This window comes from Erpetoichthys calabaricus, chromosome 9 (genome assembly GCF_900747795.2).
Source record: "Erpetoichthys calabaricus chromosome 9, fErpCal1.3, whole genome shotgun sequence".
Classification (NCBI taxonomy): domain Eukaryota; kingdom Metazoa; phylum Chordata; class Cladistia; order Polypteriformes; family Polypteridae; genus Erpetoichthys; species Erpetoichthys calabaricus.
The window spans coordinates 36,630,142-36,654,412 of record NC_041402.2 but is presented as its reverse complement, the minus strand read 5'-3'; the positions used below and the strand labels follow the sequence as shown (position 1 = coordinate 36,654,412).

General features: G+C 40.0%; 1 protein-coding gene across 1 annotated transcript; it reads left to right on the top strand.

Moving 5' to 3' along the window:
• The first annotated feature begins 12,607 nt into the window (after positions 1 to 12,607).
• On the top strand, positions 12,608 to 16,630 carry irx3a (iroquois homeobox 3a). Its single transcript, XM_028809314.2, has 4 exons — positions 12,608 to 13,060; positions 14,176 to 15,130; positions 15,892 to 15,958; positions 16,267 to 16,630. Exons 1-4 carry the CDS (start codon positions 12,842 to 12,844, stop codon positions 16,319 to 16,321), a joined length of 1,296 nt encoding a protein of 431 aa, XP_028665147.1. The 5' UTR covers positions 12,608 to 12,841; the 3' UTR covers positions 16,322 to 16,630.
• Positions 16,631 to 24,271: the final 7,641 nt, after the last annotated feature.

Below are 24,271 nucleotides of genomic sequence, written 5' to 3'. Positions count from 1 at the left end.
CAGGTTGAGCAGGTAATTACCATCATTAGAATCCTTAAGCTGTCCCCCATGCACATGTGTCTAACTATATATATTTAATTTGTGTGTCTACAGATTAATTAATTACTAGGTTATATATAAACTGCACATTTATCTTTACAGCATACAACAGAAATATTACATATTTCAAAAAAGCACACATGTTCAAATATAAAATTTAAATAATTAAAAACTTAGGGGTTGAAAGGTAGGTTCTATACCTGGCCAAGATGCTATCTGTGTAAGAATTTCCACATCCTCCATATGTCCACAGAGTCTTCAGTTTCCTCCCACAGTCCAAAGATGTGCATGTTAGGTTAGCTGTCATGTCTGCTTCAGTTCGATGTTGGTGTGTGTGTGTGTGCGCCTCTGATGGACTAGCATCACATCCAAGGGTTGACTCTGAGCTTGGACTCTCTCCCGTTTCCTGTGATCCAGCAATGGAAAAAATTGATTCAGGACATGGGTAGAAGGATAAATGGATGTAGTCACCAGAACCACAAAATCTCTTGAAATCTAAAAAGCTCTTTTCATCTACGGTGAGGCTGAATGTTATCTCTAGTCATGTGCCAGGTGTTTACATGTTAAAATTAATAAATGCTTGCTTTGTGATCACAGCAGATTTTGCTTTCATTTATGTCAGTTCTACTTATCACAGATGTTCCTGGTTGTAGTATTTCTTTCATGATGATAATAAATATTGTATTATTATTGCTCTCGTCCTTCATCTTTCAGTCACAGCTGCTTGGGATGAGGCAATTATAATGAAAATTTTGTTGTAATTTATTATGTTCCATAGACACTGTTGCCTTATTACATTTTTTTTTTTTATTTGGAATTATAATGGTATTTTTTGGGAATCATTGTTGCTCTTTTAGTTAATCACAGTGTCACAGTACTTACACGATTTCTTCCATTGTGGTAAACCATTTTGATATAACGGTTACTTGCTTATTTTCCTCAACAGCATAGTATTTGTTTTTAATCCTGTGAATATCATCCACTCAACTATCTTCCAAATTCACTTTTTCGCTTTAGAGTGCAACAGGGAGCCAGAGCCCATAAGCAATAATAATAATAATAATAATAATGATGATGATGCATATTTGGCACCTTTCTATACACTCAAGTTCACCTTACAAAGAATTAAACAATAAAATTTAAATAGGAACAGATAAAATAAACAGCAATGCAGCAAGAAAGAAGTAACAAGCTTATGGCAAATTCATTGACAAATAATAAAATCATATTTGATATGCCAATTTGAAGAGGTGTATTTTAAGAATAGGTTTAAGTTTTGTTACTGAATCTATGATCAGGGAGAGCATTCGAGAGTTGCGGAGCACTGTAAGTGAAAGCTCCGGCTCCCACAGAACAAAGCTCAATGCGTGGCACAGAAAGTAAAGATGTGGATCTGAGAGTGCAGGAGGGAGTATACGTCTGTAAAAATCACTAAGACAGGGAGAAGCAAGACTGTGGAGAGCTTTAAATGTTTAGAGCAGTATTTTATATTGTATTGTAGTAGACAGAGAGCCGATAAAGTTGGAAAAGATTCGATGTAATATGTTCAATGGGCTTAGAACAAATGATTATCCTAGCAGCACAATTTTGTATAATTTTAAATGGTGTATACTTTTTTTTTAGGGATTCCAGATAAAATAGCATTACAGTAATCTATATGTGAGGTAAGTAAGGACTGCGGTGGGCTGGCGCCCTGCCTGGGGGTTTGTCTCCTGCCTTGCGCCCTGTGTTGGCTGGGATTGGCTCCAGCAGACCCCTGTGACCCTGTAGTTAGGATGTAGCGGGTTGGATAATGGATAATGGATAACTAAGGCATTAACTAAAACTTCAGTACTATGTTTTGTCAAAATGGACAAATTCTAGATACATTTTGAAGATGAAAAAAGCAATCCTAGAAACATTATTTATAGGAGATGAAATAGAAGACATTATTATCCAGAATGTCACCCAGACACTTGACCTGGCAGGAGATATTTGTAAATGCATTGTTTATCAAAATTGGAGAGTTGTTAGCCTTAGTAAGTACAGATTTAATACAAACAAGGAGCACTTCTGTTTTATTACTGTTTAAGAGAAGAAAATTATGTGTCACCCATGACTTTATGTCCTAAAGACAAGAAGTAAGAATACTAGGAGGAAGAACAGGAGTAGATTGAGTGGACAGATAAAGCTGCGTATCATCAGCATAACAGTGAAATTGAATACCATGATGCTGAAATATATTACCTATAGGCAGTGCCGGTGCAGGGTTATTTTGCACCTTAGGCCAAGCTTATTAGTGTGCCCTATGACTGTTCAGTAGCTATCCCATGTGGTTGGGTTTTTTCCCTGCCTTGTGATCTGCACCCTAGGTAAATGCCTAATTTGTCTTAATGGTGGTGCTGGCCCTGCCTATAGCAAAAATATAAATAAGGAAAAGAAGTGGCCCCAGCACCGAGCCTTATGGAGCTCCCTGTGTTATACTCTCCAAGCTAAAGCCCTTCACCTGAACAAACTGTCAGTAAGATAAGAGGAAAGCCATTGATACACAAGGCCAGAAACTCCAAAACTAGTTAAACGTTCCAAAAGTATCTGAGAGGATATAGCATCAAACGCAGAACGGAGATCCAGAGGTACAAGAGTTGTTAGAAGTCCCATGTCTGTGGCCTGGACAAGATCATTTGTAATTTTGACCAATGCACTTTCAGTTTTAAGTTTTGGAAACTGTTCAATCGGGTTATTTTTTGAAAGATAGGACTGAAGTTGAGAAGCTTTCTTTTCAAGAATTTTTGTTATGAATGGTAGATTAGTTAGGTTGGCAAACACAAACATTTTCAAGGTCTAAACCAAGCTTTTTTTTCACAATTGGTGTAATTGAAGCCAATGTTAACCTTTAATGTTGCTTTTCTTTTTATTTCAGACTTTGTGGAATTATTATTGCCCATAAAAATTTTTTTGTCCTGTCCATGGCTGGTCCCTGCCTTGTACCAGAGGCTGCCAGAACAGACTGTGGCCCTGGACTAAGTGAGTGTAGTAATGAGGGATGGTTTTATTATAATTATTTAACCAATAACAGACCACGAGTGTAACAGTCAGTAAATTCCAAATTTCAGTATGCAATTCTTTTCTAAAAAGAAGGAGTATTACTGCTCCATCTCATTAGTCTCCATGCTGAGCGCTCCGGTCAAAGGCCATCCTCGATATGTAGATGCCGATCGGCAGGGGTTTGGATGGCTGTCCTTGTTTTCCCTGCATCACTACAATTTGTAGAGAGCTGCTAAGTGCACCAGACTTAATTCAAATATTGCTTTCCCCTACTGAATTAGCTCTGTCACTTAGCCCAGCAGCTGGCAGCGTTCAGCCAGCTTGCATTTTAATTTGGCCCTCAAGTTACTTATTTCATTATTGATCAAACATAATGCTGAATCAATGTTCATCTTGTTACCTGCGCCGCATTCGTGTAATACAGTGATAGCGCTGCCTGGAGTTACTCATTCCCCCTCCAAAGTGACTTTACCATAAAATCGATGCTCGTTTGTTACTGATATAAGGGGATATTCTATAGGATCGAAAGAATATAAGCAGAGGAACAAACTTTAAGGGACACAAAGGCAGTTATCAAAAAAAAAAACATGAAAACGACGCCAGGGAGCCTGAGCCTATCCCAGCAGCATTGTAAGCTGGCATGAATCAATATTAATCATGAACACTGCTTTCGTTTTTATTTTACTTATAGTGGTTTTATAACCTTATGATGGATGTCACACTATTCCAGTCTGGTTCCTCCCTGCCTTGACAGCAGGAATGGGCCGTGCTCCCCATTAACCTGAACCAGATTAAGTAAGTTGAATATTGAATGGATGTATTGATGGTGTTATTATTTAACTAATATGTAATAGATGATGAATTACATATTTAAGTGTGCAGCTGCTTTTTCTTTCTGAGCTGCCTTCCAGACAAATGATGGAGGTAATAGATGCAAAAAGCCATAAATGGCCGTGGAGGACACATATCCTTATTTTTTTATTTTTGTTAAAATGCTTACCGGTTAACAGACTTTAAAGGTTTCCTAAGCACAGAACTGAGTAATGCGTGACCATGATATAACAAACTGCAGTGAACAGCAAGTATCCCTATATTATCGTGTTTTAGAATTAATTAAATAACTCATAATAATAAAGCGTTGTCACTTCTCGTCTTAATTCCCTAAAATACAGCTTTGTAATTTGAGAAGTTTGATGGTTTTGTGGGCCGCGGGAGGCAAGCAGAAAAAATGCACACAACTTTCTTCTTTAGAAAAACAAATACAGTTGTTATCTTGGTGTCAAATAGTAATAATGGAAAGGCAAAAATGCTGTAGCCAGCCACGGTGTCTCCGGTTTAGGTTTAAGTAACGCAAAGGCCCCCTAACTCAGGACGATTGAAGGCACAATTTCACGTACATCGGTGTCTCGCGTGCTTTACTGGACCCATCGGCTTAGGAAAGAATTGTATGAGAGAGTCCCGTCAGAGGCATTTGGAAATAGTGTTAAGCGGCCCATTACCCACCCTCCTCCCCTCCGCATTTAAACGACCCCACTACCCCAGGCCAGGCTGTGAATGATGCGCCTCTCCGGCTCTGTTTACACTGATTAATTAACGCGTCCCCGCGGCATTTCTGCGGCTGCGGAGGCAGAGGTGGAAAAACGGCTCTCCAGACGATCATTTTATTTTGCGATCTTACAGCAGAGCCCACTGAAGATTTCACAAAGGACAGATCAGGGTAAATAACAGTAAAATAATCAAACCCAAAGCCTCTAATAAAACACCAGGAACCCCTGGACCGACAGGATAATATTTACCAAAGAGGAGCTAGGGGAGGAGGCGGCTAAGAGAGCATTTGACACCAGGAGCTGTGACCTTCCCAATCAATTACTGCCCTCGGCTCCCAGCAGTTCCACAATTTAACCACAAATTCGCTCTTTATGGGCTCATTTTTAACGTTCAGCCTTCTCGTTTACACCTTTGCCAAATCAACTGCGAAGAGCTCGCCGAATAAATGAGAGGAGCAGCGCGCGCAAGAGGCATGCTGTCGTCCGGGGAGCGCGCACACACTCAGGCGCGTGCATGAAGGCAGGCTGGCGGGCGAGAATATGAACCTGCAAATAACCCGAGGAAACAAACCCAGATGATCACAGCAACCCGAACACCCATTAAGCGGATAAAAGAATTAAAAAGAAAGTACAAGTAGTCATGTATAACAATTATTTGTATGTTTGTGAATTTTAAATTTGTGTCTAGCAAAGCAAAACCACAGAATATTATAATATTCTGAGATACTCACGGCTCGACTGGCCGGGTGATAATTCATATATTTTTGCTTAGAATATATTTGTTTCAAAATTCACGTTAATGTTATTTTAGTACAGATTTGAATGTATACATTTTGTGTTGTGCATACATAATAGGGTGTCATAATTGTGTGAGTACTGTTGGCCTAAAAATATGAACAGTTGGTGGGCATATAAACTCAAACGGTGAGTGGCCACATAAAAAGCGCAGACGCACATGAATTTATTACATGTGTACTATACACCCTCGGTATATTTAATCAAGAAATGCAATATAAATACAGATATGACAAATATAAACAAAAAGGGTGATATATAAATACAAATGAGCATTAATATTAAGAGTGAGCGACAGGAGACCACCAAGAAAGAATAACCCATAAATACAGCATGTGAAAAAGCCGTGTTCAAAGGAACTAGCAAATAAGAGTCTGTGTATTAGTTACGGTATATAAATATACTTTACAATGACATTATTTAAGTGAATCATATATATATATATATATATATATATATATATATATATATATATATATATATATATATATATATATATATATGCACAAAGTAGAATAATACAAAATGCAGATGTACGGCTGGAGTGGGTGGGCGGCTGGATAGATAGATAGATAGATAGATAGATAGATAGATAGATAGATAGATAGATATTGTTAAAATATATTTAAAGTGTTTCGGAATATGAAAACAAATAGTAGAGACCAGCTTTTACTTCAACATTTACTCATCCCCGCATATGAAAAGTTAAAAAATGCACATTTAATGTATTGCTCTATTGGCTGCCATATATTTATCGATGTTTAAATATTTAGATTGATTATTGCTTACTATTTTATTGTTGACGCCCAGAAATTGATCAGCTCTGGAAGATCTTGCCCAATGACCCCATGTTTATTATTGAAGAAATACACAGAAGCACAATTTCCACCTTGTTTTTTTCTTTCGTTTTTAAAACCGTTTATTCTATAAGCAGGGCCTCGGGGAAGCCGGAGCCGATCCCAGCTTCTCTTAAATAGTTTAATTAATCATTAGGTTATTTAAATTTGTCAAAAACTTAAGACCGTGCTTACACACCAGTGTTTATACGATTCCACGCCGTGTATTTTATGATAACTCATAATATACAAAACAGATGAGATGCACAAGTAAACGACGAAGTTTGATTAAACAGGGACGACGGTAGCAGCACTGACTCAACATGACACCAGCACACGGCAACATTTGAGTGCTAATTTGAAACGCTCAATAAAGTCCCACAAGTGACTGTGAACACTAGCCGCCCTGGCTGAACCGTAAATACGTTTATTTAACAGTACACCGAATGTGTTAAAAAAAAATCCCACATAACTAAACAGTTCACATTCATTCGAAATTGTTTGCCTAGCCTAGCCTAAGTGGTGAAAAGTGAATTTTTGGATGTGCAGTTACGTAATGTCGAAAAGGAAATGGAGACACGTGCATTAACAGCGCAAGTGCCTGTCAGGCTTGCACAAATGAAACCTGCCGGCGCTGAGCAACAGCGGGTGCACGTACTTCTTCTTCTCAGTACTGTAGGGACACATTTTCAGCTTTGACCCTGCATATCCAAGCCGCTTTCGGAATTTTCAGTGGGAATCGAGTTATCTTGCAAACATGTACGTGCATTTAAGGGAATGTGTGTGAAAGAAAAAAAAAAAAAACAAAGTAAAACAACATAAGTAAATTAAGATGACAGTATTCCGGTGATCAAGTCCTAGACGGCTTGTTTCCTCCACCCGTATTCTTTGTCGCTCCCCATGTGCTTGCTTTTACTTCTTAATGTATCATATGTTTACGGATTTACCCATTTTTTCGGGTTGTGTTTAAACGGTGTTCACACTAAAGCTCAAGTGATGACGCAGCCTACCTCAAAGACGACTTCCTCTGTGACGTCAGCGAGTCGGCGTTCAGTTACCTTTGACGGCTTATTGATTAACCCTTGCGTGTCACCTTATCGGGCTGGATACTCTCCGTATGGAAGGAAATCTGCGGCATTTAACTTGTAATCAGTTTGGAGCAGTTGAATTCTTGGACCGAGCGATTTGGAATACACACCGGTGTCTACATGTTTTTGATCCTCGCAACTCTTAACCGCAACTTCAATTCCGCATAAATTTGAGCAGACCTTGTTAAATAAATAAATGCGTCTTGTATTACCGCAAAATGAGTGCCTGCACAGTATAATAAAACCTCCGTTATAAAAATTTAACTACAGTAGAAATTGTTTCCCCATATCTGATTGCACTTGCTTTTATATTTAATCTTAAACACAATTGCAGAAATGAATGGAAATGTTTAGGGCACTTTGGGTGGGGGAGTGAGCGTTGGCATTTACAGCAATATTTTTGTCATAAAGGAGGATTACCATTGACAGTCGGGATTGCATGGTAAACTTTGCAATAGTAATGTCAAAAGTGTGTTCAGGGATGGCGTGACATGTGCTCTTTAAAGGAGAATTCTGGTCAGACTACAGGCTATATATAGGTGTGTATGTGTGTGTGTGTCTCCTTCGGCCGTAGATGTTGGAGGTTTTTTGATTTTAATTTTTTAAGTAGCGTCGCTCTGTTTGTTTTAGGAATGCAGCCTCTGTAATTTAATGCTTCCTTTCACATTTGCCCCCTTTGATTGTCTCGCTCCCTGCCAATCTTGACCGTTCAATCACTTAACTTCAAGGCTCACCATTTAAAATACTTTTTAACAGGCCGTTTTGTTCCGTCATAAAGATGCGCACCCCGTTAGGCGCTATATAACCACATAACATAACATGTAACTCATTCGTTCTTGAGTGTGTAATATATTTCAGCTATATAATTTTTCAAATCATTATGTGGAGATGCTTGAGTAAAAATAGTTATGCATCCTACTAGTTAATCGTTTTATTTGTTCTTTTCATTGTAATCTTAATTCGAAAGGCACGATCCACATTTTCTCTGGAATTTTCAAGTGCAACTAAAGACCCAATGAAACGACGAATTATATTATTTATCGATCAACTGTAAAAAACGTCATTTTGTCTGGGTTGTGCCTAATTCATACCCAACACACATTTAATTTCCTTTTGTTAACGTTCCTTACCTGTTGTACAGTTCGCAAAGAATAACCGTCAATATGCTCTAAATCAATGCCATGTGCATCCTATTCGAGATAACGTTTCAGGTTAAATTCAGAATAATTCCCTGTCTATTACACATTTCAAACTGTGCTGTGCTACAAGGTCTCGTTAGACATGTCCACTGTGCGTTTATAACAGAAATAATCAAGTTTCGATAAAACAACTACAAAGCCATCAGCACAGAGCTGTAGCCATGCGTGCCCCGCCGCTGCAATGAAACTTTAGACTCCAAATTCCAGAGACGCAAAACAAGCCGCCTTAATAAAAACTCGCCGTTTTCGTGAAGAATTCGCAAATAAAAGTTTATGCTTGTCAAAGCTGTTAAGGTGCGAGCTGCTGGGTGCGTTGTTTTTTGTTGTTTTTTTTTTTCACTAAACGGCTCAGGCATCAGGGGTCATTAGCTGTGTTTTCTTTTTAAATCAGATGTCACCCCAAGTAACAGATTTTGATCCGAAGGCTCTTTTAAAATTGATTCCATGTGCGATAAGGAATGTGTGCGTATATCAACCGCCTCGGAATTATGGAAGATCTCCAAACATGTAATCTGAAGAGTCTTTCTTTCCTACCAGCTCTTTGATCTTTTTAACCTCATTTCAGACTACAAGGTGAAAAACACCATTTTAAGAACGACACTGGCATGTTTGCCGTTGTCTTGTGTATTTCACACAACGGTTGTGTTCCTGTATATTTCGATGTTTATTGTACAGGACTTCGTTTGTGTTTTTCAAAATCCCCACTTCTGTCATTATTAATGAGACTTCAAAGGGGTCTTGATCAAAGTGATCAGGACGGCAAACACATTTTAAATGTCTTTAAATTACGTAGTAATTCAATTAAGGGTAGCTTTCCTTATTCAAACAGTTATCATTTATATAGCGCTATTCATTGTGTTTCTTATATTTTTCAAAAGAGAAAAACTAATATATTGATTAATAGACAAGATGATTTTCTAACAGCAGATAGTCGCATCTGCGTTGTTAACAAAGCGGAGGTTTACAAACGCACGGCCGTCTCAACGCCAGCGCACTAAAGGCACGGCCACGTTCTCCGTTCTAAACGGTAGCGTGCGGCGTGCACGGCGCTTAGTGGCCACGGGCTCCAAAAACGTCAGCAAATTAAATGAAACAATTTCAATCCACTTTCTGGACGGTCCTTTAAATAGCTTCTCCTGCACCTGACAATCTCAAACCGTTGTACACACCTGTGGGAGATACGAATATTTCACATCACACATTAAATAAACGGTGCGTTTTATCCATTACAATCTGGAAAAAAAGTAAAGGAAAAGCAATACATCTTTGCATAATAATTTTAAAAAATCGATTAAAATATAAATATGGATTCTACAGATATTAAAACGCTATATTTACATAATCTGTGGATTATGATATGCTTGGATGAGTAGATTATGATGTGTATTTTATTTTATTTTATTTTAATCTCATAGTTCAGAGAACAATACGCGCCTTACCACGAAGTGTCATTTTCAACAAATCCTTTTGGAGAGTATATATCTGCAGTACGATCAAAGACGGGTTCAGGGGGCATTTACACCGTCTGAATAAAATCCAGACCTGTAATATGTAAACCGTAAAGAGTTTTTTCAACTGATTTGGCTGTCCTGCTGGAAGCGATATTCTTTAAAAGGGTCCGGATTTCGGTATTTCTGGAAGTGCTGTTATCTGTTATTTGTGTGAAAGTGTGAAGCTGGTCGATGAACATTTGACTGAGGGTTATAAATCAGATGAATGCAAAGACGGAGGCAGTTGGGCACGTGTCTGCCCGGTGAGGGTCACATACTTAACTGAAGGTGACCCTGTGCCTCCCCTGTCAATATGCATCTTTATCGGCCCCATCTTTTGTTCCACTGTACGTTTTCACTGTGGGTTTCCTCCAGAGTCAAACAAGTTATTTGTTATAAATACACCGCATATGGCATTCGAGGCTTATTACACAACGAGCACTACATACACAATTAACACTCCCTTTCTCTCTCTCTCTCTCTGTATATACATGCATGTACACACACACACACACACACACACACACACACACACACACACACACACACACATTAAACAGGCTCTCTTCTTAAGTACAACTTGCGCCGTGTGCTGTCGCTCCCAATGAGAAGGCAGCGCGGGGTTATTAACTGTTTGCTATGATTAGAGTTCGGCGTTGATGGCACAAAGAAGCGAACACAGATAATTAATAACCCGATAATCCTCCGCGTGCTCATATTGCAGTCAAAAAGACTGTGCCGGTCTTTAAGCATTTTAGCAGCTGCATAACAACAAAATCACATTTCTGTTAAGATTTGCATAATACGGATTTATATTCTTGGTTTGCACGGGCGCTAAAGAGAGCACAAAAGAAATCAACTGTATTATTGGGTCAATGGCGACACTTACAAACACACAGAGACACGAGAGCGCTCGCACATCTTTTTAGGAAGTATAGCCTGTAAAAATATATAGGCTAAGAAGTATAATCAGTTTTGCCCAAAACCACAGAGATTAGATGATCACGCGATACTCAGGTCGGGAAAAAAAAATCATTTTAATGAATTCCAAACAGTCGTATTATAATGCTGTAATGAAGGCTGCAGACAACTGAAGAAACGTTTAAAACAAACTGCAGGAAATCATTTTCAAAGCCACGCGTTCGTTCTCCAGACGATTAGCAGATATTATACACTATTAAAAAAGCCCAAATACGATTAAAGATGTCGGCTGCAGATTTTCATATATTGATTCGGGGAATTTTAATTCTGAGGCGCTTGCTTTGTTTTAAGCCGAATTTATCTCTAGCCACTATCAGATTTATTTTTATTAAACATAGACCAGCGAATGTATTCGCTTCCAAATCATCGGAGGAAATTCCTAGAATTAATGTACATATGCAGCAGCAAATATTCCAGTGAGAAGTTTTGGATATCCTCTCATTGGAGTATAATTAATAAGTAAGAATGTTTATTTTTACTTATTTCTCTCGGGTAATACTCCTCGACCTGGAAACATATCCTCTCGAGGTAGACTGAAAATGTTTTACGAATTAACATGGCTTGAGGATTTGTATTGTTACATTAATTGGAGCTTTATTTAAAAACAAACACACATAAAAGGTTTCGCAAACAAGTGGCATGTTATTTAAAGACACAATGACAATGAAAACATATATATATTTTTTTTTTAAAAGGGTAGGATGCATGTATTTAACAGAGCCTGCCCCTTATATCTTATCTAATTGAAATCGCCACTGCATCATTTTCTAAGGGCGCAACAGAATAAGCAAACTGATCATAAATTTGCTAATTAGAGTTTTCTCACCAAGACACAAAGGTGTTAATGAGTTTAATTCCAATGCTTGTCATTGTTCCTTTTCACATCACTTATTTACTAATGGGCCAGAGGCACTGCTCGCTACTCTTTTGTGGAGATTTTAATTTGCCTTTTTTCTCGTGTCTTTGATGTAAAATTGTGACCTACAACTGTTTGAAGACTCTTATTACGAGAAAATTAAGTCGGCCCTTCAATCTCTGCGTGCACTACAGTTGAGACCGCACAATGTAAACCAAAAGGAATTCCAGGTCAATTCAAACGATACGTGTCTTAAAGCTGCAGCGGCCTCCTTCATTCTTAAATGTCCCACCACGACAGGTTTACTTACAACAAAAAAAGTGCACGATCTCTTTATTTTCAAGGTCTACAGTGTGTACTTTTTTCCTTCTTCAAAGAATACAGTAACTTTACTTTGCACATACCCTAAAACGATTTACAGCGTATTTCGACACCGCTGAATTAAATAATGGATAATTTTTATTTTGAAGCACGCGAGATCGAGATCAAAGCAGATCGAAGTCAAATCAAGTCCACGGAAAAAAAAAAAGAAAGAGTGATTGGCGATTGTTAAAATGAGATTTGAAAGGCGCACTGATAAAAAAAATATCGCAACGTCAGTAAACACATTTAGGAAAAAAGTGACAAAGTCGCGGAGAGACGAAAAGCGAAAGAACATGTAGGAGGGCGGGGGGGAGAGAGAGAGAGAGAGAGAGAGTCGGACGGAGAAGTAGGGACTTGAGAATGGGAGAGGGGAGGGGCCTCCTGCCGACTAGAAATGTCAATCAGAGCTAAGAGTCCCAATAATCTGAGGCAATCTGTAAGGACCTGACCTCCGTCCATTCAGATCAATAGTGAAGTGAGAGAGGGATCGTTTACACGGACTCTGCGTGAGGACTTCCCCTCCAGTGTGTAATCCCTTCACTGTACAGCGGATACCGGAGGACTGGAAGGGCCGCTCTCCTGCCCAGGCGGTGTTTTTGGTGACTGAAGCCCTGTCTTCGATCATGTCTTTCCCTCAGCTGGGCTATCAGTACATCCGGCCAGTGTACGGGTCGGATCGCAGCGCACGGGGCGGCGGGGAAATCGGCGCGTCCGGGACGCTGTCCAGTGTCTTGTCCACTATGTACGGGTCGCCCTTCGCGGCGGCCGCGGCGGCTGCAGCGGCGCACGGATATGGGGCTTTTCTGCCCTACACCAGCGACATCTCTATCTTCCCGCAGCTGGTGAGCATTCCTATCTGTTCAATGGTTATCACCCATGTTGTCGTTTTAAACTTCGTCCGACTTGGTGTTTTTATTCCGGTTACCGAAAAGTTGAGATTTCAACGATTTGCGTGTCTTACTGTTCTTTAAAATCATTTCAAGCTTGTCAATCAGATGCGGGCATTTCCGTTCTCCTTTTTCTTCGGAAAACGCCTGGGGTTTCATCCCAAGCGTTTACAATTGTTAAGGATCTGTGTTCCAAAAGCAGAGACGGCCTCCGAAAAGGAGCGACGTGCTGGCAAATTAATTATGATTGAACAACATCATTTAAATATTTTGTTGAGCAAAAGAAACACACACCCGAGGCGCTTACACACACCGACCAGGCTCTCTTCGCGCTGTTATTTTCTGTCTTATTTCTGTCAGGGTTGATTGTAAACTTCTGAAACTTGACAATTGTGTCGTTTATATAGGAGATGATGTATTTATTTATGGCATATCGGAAGAGTAGGCAGGAAAAAAGGGAGTATAATTTAAAAGTTGTGCTTGTGAGTATAAGTGTGGGTATATATGTGGATAACCCTTTAAAAATTAAAGAAAATTAAATGATGCCGTGAAATCCGGGTCTGTTTTCATTATGCCGTGTGCAGATCAGCAGGCGAGAATGACTCTTTCTTTGTGGCCTGTAAAAGTTTATATGAAGTATTATTTGTTTTAGAAATAGCACGACTTTTGCACGTAACTGCGTGTTTGCTTATTTTGTTTTGCGTGTTAGCACAGAAAGGGGCAAGTTATTGTATATGATAAATATATTTGCACAATAAGCAAAATGTATACCCAGAATTAAACGTAAACTTTTGGGAACTGTCAATTTTTTACAGTATGTGTATTTGTATTTTTTTTAAATGTCTTTCAAAAAAAAGTGCTAAATATTAATATGTAAGTGTAATTCATTTATGGATATATGCCGATAAACACAGCCCACATATTTTATGTTCATTATTTCGAGGGTGATGTTAAATGACGTCTCTTCAATTTTACACTCTCAGTGTTAACTTCAGCTTGCTTTAGCGGACACTTGTGTCCTTTTCCCATCGTGTATCTCCTCGCTTATTTACCTCTATTTTTGTCCCCAGGGCGCTCAATACGAGCTAAAGGACAGTCCGGGGGTCCAGCACCCAGGATTCCCGCATCATCACCCTGCTTTCTACCCTTATGGCCAGTACCAGTTTGGAGACCCTTCCAGACCCAAAAACGCAACCAGAGAGAGCACGAGCACTCTGAAAGCCTGGCTCAGCGAGCACAGGAAGAATCCGTACCCCACTAAAGGGGAGAAGATCATGCTGGCCATTATCACCAAGATGACCCTCACGCAAGTGTCCACTTGGTTTGCTAATGCTAGGAGGAGGTTAAAAAAGGAAAACAAGATGACATGGACACCAAGAAGTCGGACTGATGAAGAAGGGAATGCATACAGCAGCGATCACGACGGAGAAGAAGGGGACAAGCGCGACGATGACGAGGAAATCGACCTGGAAAATATAGACACTGAAAATATTGAGAGCAAGGATGATTTGGACGAGGCCGACCCAGATTTGCATCCAGACCTCAAACTGGACGGGAGGAGCGACTCCGAGGCTTCAGATGGCTATGAGGACTTAAGTGGGGCCGACGAGCGCTTTTTAAATTCAGTAGTAGTGAAAGAAAACAAAATCTTTGAGGAGGACAGTCGGGGGGATTCCATGAGAAAGCACAGTCCCGGAGAGCAGCTTAAAATAAACTCACCCGCTTTGGACAATAATGCGTCCCCAGCGCAGAAACCCAAAATTTGGTCCCTGGCAGAGACGGCCACCACCCCCGACAATCCTCGGAAATCCCCCTCTGTACCCGCCGCACAGCCCCTCATCGGACAGCACAGACTGCTTTCTTGCCCAGTGGGCAAAATCCAGAACTGGACAAACAGGGCTTTTTCGGCTCACTCCCTGGCACTAATAAACTCGAACCATTATTTGGGACTAACGAACCAGACGACTGCGGCTTTGAGCAGAAATCAAGACGAGCAGAGCCATCGGCCCCAGTCCCCGCCGACAGGTACATACACCGCCTGGCCTCGTGGCCGCTTGTACTGTGCGCGGGTCGTATGGGTCGGTGGTCTGTGTTAGCATGTTGGCACACTGAAGGCAGACCAGGGTTTCTTGTTAGGGATATCCAAACCTGGCATCTTATTCGATTTTGCCATTTTGAAAGAAGAGAACGGCCAATGTAATAATCATGCATGCCGAAGTACGGGCCTGTACGCCCCGTGCGCATTTCAGTTTGGGGCTTTGCGTTTTAACATCTACAAGCAGGTCCTACCCCACTTTTTAAATTGTACTCATTTCAGTCAAATGTAGCCAATTTGAAAATATGTTTCGTAATAGAAATCAACTGGGAAAAGGAGACAGCAAAAAAAGCGGAAAATAATTGAAACTGCAATAATAAATAGTAGCAAAGAGTGTTCTTGGGTGATGAATGATTTATTAAATGTGCTTATTTGTTATTTTTAGACACTCCAGAGCATGCATCCTCTTAAATGTATCAAATATTTTTTGAATATCATTCAGTTTTGTAAAGGTTTTACCGTGCGTCTTTATTTAACTGATTTCGGTAAACCATTTTTTCTGTTATTTTACAGAGTTGATAAATTCACTAAAGTATTATCAAAGTTCACTTTAGACGCTTATTTTATTTTGTAGATAGACAATTAGACCTTTTTCATTTTCAGTTTCCTAAAGGTTTGAAATGTTGCATAAAAACTCCTCATTTTGGCTCGGATAATATTAAATATAACTTTATTTTTGCGCTTATTTCAGAAAGATCGAGTGCCTTGGAAATAGAGAAGAAACTCCTAAAAACAGCCTTCCAGCCAGTTCAGAGAAGGTAAGCTTTTAAATTCAATTTTGGGCATTTTATTTAAAGTAAAATTGATATTTATACAATAAAGTTGTGTCCCTCCTAAAATATTCTAAGTGATTTTTTTGTTTAGTAGCACGCAATTTTGCATTTGTCTGAGGTGTCCAGTTTATTAGCCAAGTGTCCTTTTACCAATTGCGTTAGTTATAATAATACTAGATTTTCTTTATGTAGCGCCTTTGCCATGCTGCGATGTATAACTGGTTTGTGGCGTCGCATATTTTAAAATAAATTGCTTTATTTTTTTCTTTCTCTCTCTTCTTTTTTCCCCTTAGGCCTCAGAACCAGCTAGAAGCCGCGATGGTTTTATCGGCGCTTTCTTCTTCATAGCCGCATTTTTTTCTATTGTATTTTTATTTTTATTTTTTCCCCGTCCGTTTTCCGGAATGTAAAAAGTATTTCTCTGTACACATAACCTGTCAGCATGTCCCGTGTTAAACTGCTAATGTAACATTGTACGAATAGTACACTTTGTGAGTTTTTCTTTTTTTCCTTTCTTTCTTTCTTTTTTTGTAAGTTCAGTGACAATTAGATGTCTAAAATGTTTTGTATATAAAGTTTAAAAATGTACATATGTGTGAACCAAATTGTACAAGAAAGTATATATTTTGGCTAATAAATGAAATGTTACAACTTTGAGTGATCATCTCCCTTATTAGAAATACGGTGGTTCTGCTGGCCATAATATGGTGCGCGTCTGCAATAAGTTGCCGGGGTTTGTTCGCATTTTTGTCCCCACAAGAGTACGCCAGCCACTGGTCGCTGCACCCGATCGTGAGCTTTTGTCTGGTTTGGAACACTGGTGTACATATTCAGGGATACACAAGGGCTGACGGTTACATTAATGGTCAAAACTGAATAGTAAGACACAGTAATCACGCAAAATAATGCAACATTGCATACGTAAGCGGCAGGCAAGTCTCCCAATGAAGGCAGTGAAAAAATACATACTTGTTTTTTAGAAATATAAACTGAGCTCATGGTGTAACTATTTACATTTTTCTGCTGTGGTTCGCTTACTACCTCCGGCAATATTTACATACTGTATTTAAATGGAGCAGTGCGCTGGCAGAGCCGGCCAGGAGAGGCGCTTTGTTAGGCGCGCGCGCCCTCTACAGGTGCATGCGCTCACTTGCTGCACTGGTTTGCAGTATTTCTTTTCCTAAAGGATAGCAATACTGTACCGTTTAGTGCCAGCCAGGTTCTATACTCTATGTTCCGATATCATTTGTTCGAGACAGTAAATAAAAATGTACAAGCAGTTACCAAAGTGTTGGGGAAATATGTGTGGATCTACAACTTTATGAATGGTCATATGACTGTATATGTATGTGTACTTTTCTACTTTTATTTTTCTATTTTTATACATAGTTATTGTCTGTTTTTTTTCACCTGTATTATTATCATTCTTTAATTTAATATTATTTATTGTATCAGTATGCTGCTGCTGAAGAATGTGAATTTCCCATTGGGATTAATAAAGTATCTATCTATCTATCTATCTATCTGGTGGCTGGAATAAAAGTGCAATAAAAGTGTAGAAGTCGAGCCAGAACGTCACATTATTAAAATAAGAGTTCGGTTGCATTGATTGCCCATATATTGAAGTGCACCTCTCATACAGTTTTAAGTGTGTCGTTCTTAGCTGTTCTGCCACAGTTCTCGAACACTATCGTGCCGGATGGCATTTGCTGCGCCCTGCGACTTTGGAAACGCCCAACGGTTTAAGGTGCCGTTAGAAAAGCGAGCGACTTATTGGCTTTGGGTTGCAATGATGTTACAGAAATTCAGATTTGTACAGCAAATCTACAGAAAACAACCCCCAAATGCGGGATTTACACCTGTTAAATGAGTATGAGGAGTATGTCACCCTCCTTCCAAACTTGAGACATCTGGCGTAAGTTTGTAGAAAGTACCAGTTATATTTATTAGTAACGCATAAGAATAACACAAGGCAGGATACATTCCTTTTCAGCGCAGGATCATTAAAGTAACTGCACACTTTACAAATCAATGGCATTGTCCGTTATAAGGTATACGAGATATTTACAAATTTTAATAGTTTTTCCATTTTTCGACATGTTTTTGTTTCTCCAGAAACAGTAAAAAAGATACATTCGTTAAAACCATACGAACAAAAATAACCATATAAATTTACAAAGTTAAGAAACCGTCCCTGTGTGGTTATTTTTTTTTTAAACGTTCCGTAGGTTGTGCCTCATTAAAAGAGAACGAATACACGGAAGAATGGCAGTAAAAGTTTGTGTAGTGGACTGCCTTCGAGCAGTTTCGCGAGGAGACCACCTTGACCTCCAAACGCTGGCGTTAAATCACACGGAACCCCGGGAAGTGTATTAAAAGGACCATTCAAAACGCGAACTCGCCGTGTGAGCAGAATGCTGAGCAATCATACCTGCACTTTATATCTCCGTCGAATCGCGCGAGCCGGACATCGTGGTTAAGGCCACAGTGTGTGCTCTTCGATCAATCACGCGCAATAAACACGCGAACTAACGGGCTCTGAAGGTCCTCCGGTGTCCGGCGTCCATGTCCATGTCATATCAGTGGGAGGAAGGAACCGGCACAACGACCACCTGTTGAGCAGCTTTAGTCAGGCTACGGGAAAAACCTCAACCGATCAATTATTTATCAGATGTATATAGCGCCTTTCAGCACTCGTGGTATTGACTGAAATCGAGACAGACTGGATTTTTTTAATGTGACCTTTTGTGTAATTAAAATAGTTTTTCTAAAGATCAATGCAAAAATGCTAGATTAGAAAATGAAAATTAATTTAGAAAAGAAAAAAATCAAATATTAATTCTTATATTACCGCCGCCCATTTTTAGGTTAAAGTAAGGATTAAAACTAAATTAAACTTTTCCTTTTGTTATGATTTTGATACATTTGGTCGCATTTCTTTTGTTTCTCCAACTCGAGCACAGGCAGGTGAATTTACTCGCTCAGGGTCACACAGCCATAGCAGTGGGATTTAAACCCACGACCTCAGGGTTTGACGCCCAAAGTCTTGAGCCACTATTCCACACTCACTTTTAATCATAACTTCATGTCTCGAATGTTGCAATGTTCCGAAGTTTAATAACATCAAGACGAATAAATCAGGACAACCCTTAAAGGTTTTCTCTTTTAGTTTTCACTGAAGCTGATTTAAAAATTCGCACGCATTCAAAATGCAACTTTATTAAAATATATTGTATATGTGCGTGTGTGTATTATGAATCTGCGGTGGGCAGACACCCTGCCCGGGGTTTGTTTCCTGCCTTGTGCCCTGTGTTGGCTGGGATTGGCTCCAGCAGACCCCCGTGACCCTGTAGTTAGGATATAGCGGGTTGGATAATGGATGGATGGGTTATGAATTATAATTATTATAATTATTATGAATTATATATATGTGTGTATAATACACACACAAACACATATACATACTGTATACACTGATAGCTATTGCATATATACCTGTATGTATTATGTATTTATATATATATAACTATATATATATATCTATATAATACATAATACACACATATGTACTGTATAGGTAGTTAAGAAAGGCGCTGTAAAATACAGCAGTAGATATCGATTCCAACATATGGGAAAGCTTTTCCAAACTTGAGAAAACACGTGCATAACATAAGCCGTCATTTCAAAGGGCAGGCAGAGTTGTGCGTTCCACTTTCCCACAGAGAAACAACCATTATTTAATGCAGCGCCATTCTACAAGGTACGCCGCTATAGTGTAGCTGCCTGCAAGTGCATATTCGATATTTACCGTTCGAAAATGACCAGAACAGGAGCCTAAAAGTGGGGGTCTCGGGCTTGGAGGTTAGGGAGCTTGACCTGCGATGCGCGTCTTCTTGCTGCCTCATCAATTCTCTCTAACATGCGAGCGGTGCTCCTTATGAATATTCATGAATGTCCGCGCCCCGCCCGCCAGTTCGTTTCCTAAACTTTTGCACAGCTTGTGACTTTTTTTCCCCCATTTTTTATTTTTTACGGGCTCATCAGAGAGTGCGCGTCAGGTGCGTTTTCACCTTCTCTTCCAGATCCAGCAGAGAATTAAAAGGACTTATCAGAATTGTGGAATGAATATGATTGAAGATTTCTTTTTTTAAATACATTTTTGGTGCAGTTCCACAAAAGATGAGCTAACTACAAGTAACTCGATCACAAGTAAAGAATTTCCATTTAAATACAATGTATAACATATTTTTGCAATTAGTTCAACAAGGAGCTCAAACCTGTAAATAATAATCATTTTCACACACAGTAAAATCTCCAGCTTTACTTGAACTCATAGAGTGTGAAAGTAACTTTTAAAAGTGGGTATGTGCAAGGTATGGACCCAACTGTACACCTGCAGTGTTCATTTAACACTTGGACTTTGCTGAGATAATTTCACATTTACAATGAAATTGGGTTTATTGATTGATTTGTAATTTCTTGGTAAAAGGCAGAGTGGTGGCTCTGAGGCTAGGGATCTGCACTGGCAATTGGAAGGTTGCCGGTTCGAATCCCGTAAATGCCAAAAGAGACTCTGCTCTGTTGGGCCCTTAAGCAAGGCCATTAACCTGCAATTGCTAAGCGCTTTGAGTAGTGAGAAAAGCGCTATATAAATGCAAAAAATTATTAATTATTATCATGCTTCTTCAAATATCATCTACACATAAATACAACTCATTTTCTCCAGTGTTTACAATTTGTAAAAATGTGTTTAGTTTTTGTGAATATATAGTTCAGAATACATTTTTATTATTATTAGATGTAGTTTTAATTCATTCGATTGATTTTCTATTCTATTATTTTTTTGGACTGCTTGTTTTTTTTATACATTTTTGGAAAATCATATTTAGTATTAAGTGGTATCATACACCTGTGTATTAAATGCTTTTTAAAATTCATTTTAAATGTATTAATTATACATGAATCATCTGGGGGTTTTTTCCCCTTAAAATGCAGCCAGTTTATATTATTTTAAAATTTAGTTTTGTAAAGTCTTTATTACATCTGTTCAGCGATCGCTATTCACGGCACCCGTGTCCTGGGCCCTTGCACTGAGGCTCTCATAAGGAACAGATTTAAAAGAGACAGGAGACCGCCATTAATCATTTGAATTCAATTTAAATGAAAGGGATAATTCCAGCATAAGAAAAAGAAGCAATCTGCAGCTCGCCTTCCTCTGATCACTGCATAAAATGTCTGATTAAAATGCTGAACCTGAAACAAAGTAATGATGGTGGCCTGCATACCCATACGTGTCCGACAGGCCTCTTTGCTATTCAGCAAATGGAAGATATTAACCAACATTTTGCTTAAAGCTACACAGAGGCCGTTTCCATTAGGACACGGTGTCATTCATTTATTCACGCGTTAAGTGGATGTCCTTGTGGCTAATGAGTAATAATCAACATTGACTTCACTTTATTCCTTCCCTCCCAGCAATGTTAAATACTCAGATGCAGCCCCGGTGCTCACACACTGGAGACTAAGAGTGCAATGGGGAGGGAAATCATCACAGAAGTGGTCCGGATCTAAGAAGAAGGCGGCACACGAGCCTCGTATGGTCTTCTTCTCGCATTGTGGTGTACACATCAGCCTTCTAGAAGTGAAGTTTCATTTTATTTCTTCCCATTTCAGAGGAATGCTTAACCTCCTTACTGATCAGAAGCCGTAAGTCTCCTCCATTTGAATTATTTTCAAGCAGCGGGGCAGGATTTCACACTTTTGGAGACTTGAGATGGTATCAGGAGCTGGCAGCTTTCTGCCGATTTCATGGGATATAATTATCCCTTTCAACTGGAGTGGCTTTAACTAATCTGGCTGTAACCATTGTGTCTGATAAGCAATTGTCGTGAAACAAAGGGGAGACGCACGAGGCAAGGCAGCGCCAAGTCCACCAGGCAGAGGAGCTCCCCTCGGGTGTAAGGTCCAAGCTCTTAGTTCAAGGTGATCTATGCCTTCTTGGTTCTCTCTGATTAGCTATGTTTATGATCCAGAAAAAGGTTCAAACGGATTACCTGTGCCCAAGGAGTGTGGTGCAATGGCCATGGCTTTGGACTTCACACCCTGAGGCTGTGGATTCAAATCCTGCTGTCGACATAATGTGGCCCTGAGCAAGTCACTGGAAATACAAAAGAAATGTAGCCAGTTGTGTCTCAAATGTCGTAAGTCCCCTTGGATAAAGGCATCAGTTAAAATAATAAATTATAATAACAAGTAAAACAGCTTCCCCCCATAAGGAGGGAGTGGGCACCTCATAGCACACACATCACTTATGCCAAGTCATTCAAGACGCATACAAAAGTGCCCAGGTAAAGGTGGACACGCCACGGGGCTGGAATAACAAATGGGGCCTCCAAAGCGAGCTGCATGTTTAGGGGTCTTCTAGAAGCGTTCGCTTTGGGAGATGAAGAGGTTAACAGAGTGGGAGGGATCAAAGCACGTTGACTGTCACCTGACCACTCTGGTGCTGGCAGAGCCCATCTGGGCTGACTTTTAGAAAGATGTTAATGTTTAGTGGGTTAAAGAATAGGCTTTAAGCCTCAACTCCCCACAAAGTCGCCCTGCCGACTGATTTGACCAAAATGATCGAAGGTTCAGAAGCGTCCGCCATCAATGGGTAATCGGCTGGGGGGCCGTGAGTCGTGGACTCTGAATTACCTTTGGATTTGTTCATTTAGCTGGTGTTTTAAACCAAAGTGACCTACAAGTTACCTAAACTGTTTGTGTGCCATATTTAGGTAGGTAAAGTAACGGCAAGTTTTTAAACCAACTTTCTTTAGTAGAGCAGGACATCATCCTGCAGTATTTAGATGTACAATAAGGCACAACTCATGTCACTGTGTCACTGCTGGCAGCTTAAATGGTGCATAAAGGGGGGCAGTGGTGGCACTCTGTCTCCCCCACCCTAGACACTAGGACACAGTGCCAGCCATAGTCACATTGCCAAGCAGACATTACTGTTTACAGTGACATTCCATAGTGAATGCAATCTCAGGGGTGGTGGGCTGCAAGTGCCTCACTCAGGATCACAAAGTGGGGCAGCGTGGGGGCTGAACTGGCAACTTTGTGGTCAACTGCCCAGCAAATTAACTGTGACATAGTGGGTAAGGCTCTGGATTTCAAACCCTGAGGTTGTGAGATCAAATCCCACTGCTGACACCATGTGACCAGGAGCAAGTCAATTGCCAATGATCCATATGGAAGAATAAAAGAAATGGAACCGATTGTATCTCAAATGTTGTAAGTCTCCTCGGATGAAGGCAGCAGTTAAACAAGTACTTGTGATAAAGCCACTCCACTTAGTTATATTATCAAAAAAAACTTCATTTTATATAGTGCCTTTCTACACTGACAAGCATCTATAAGCATGGGCTTGCTTACATATTTCAACAATGTGAACTCTAAGCAAGTCAAGACAAAATTTCAGAAAGATTTGGGGTGCCATAGGCTAACCCATTTAAAGAGATGAAGGAACAATTGAAGTGAAGGTTTTGGTAGCACCCACGTGCCCTGGTCCTATGCTGGTCTGTTAATGGTAGGGACGGTGCAGATTTACAGGCGGCAGACTGGAGGAGGTGAGACATGTGATGACATCACAGGTCCACTGATTATTATACACTAATGATATATGAACTGTTATATGTATATTGTGGACACCGGGGGGCATCACAGGCCCCAACTCCATTCCATAACTACACAGATGCAAGTCCCAGGAGCAAAAGACTTATTTTTATTTCTTCACAGAAAAACTTTTCACAGGCTTTTCTTCAAATATAAGAATCTTCACAGTAAGTAATTTCTCAGCCTCCACTCCAGGTGTGTGTCACCCTACACCACTCTCGGCTGCGGTAGGCAGAGCAATTCCTTTACAATTTGGACCCAGGAGTACCTCTGGTGCAACAACATCACCACCATGAAGTACTACTGGCTCAGGCAAAACCTACCTAGGACAGGAGAGTGTCCCCCTGACAGCTCCCCCTGGTGGCACACAAGTACCCCAACAGAGCCACCGATTGGGACTACAGCGTCTATGCTGCCCTATGGGAACACAAATTTCAGCTCCAGTAAAGGGATGCTGCCACCCAGCAAACAGGGGGCACACACGTCTCAGGAAGGCCGTCTCGCACTGTGCATCTGTTATGATGGCCTCTTGGCCGGGTAAAGAACCACAGTCCATCCCAGCCAGGATGCCAGCCTGACTTTATCTTCTATGACAACACTTATATATAGAAAGAGAGACAGAAAGAGAAACAAATACAA

Coding starts and splice junctions, on each gene's coding strand:
- irx3a (XM_028809314.2), top strand. CDS start 12,842: ATGTCTTTCCCTCAGCTGGGCTATCAGTACATCCGGCCAGTGTACGGG. Junction 13,061..14,175: donor TCTCTATCTTCCCGCAGCTG/GTGAGCATTCCT, acceptor TTTTGTCCCCAG/GGCGCTCAATACGAGCTAAA. Junction 15,959..16,266: donor TTCCAGCCAGTTCAGAGAAG/GTAAGCTTTTAA, acceptor TTTTCCCCTTAG/GCCTCAGAACCAGCTAGAAG.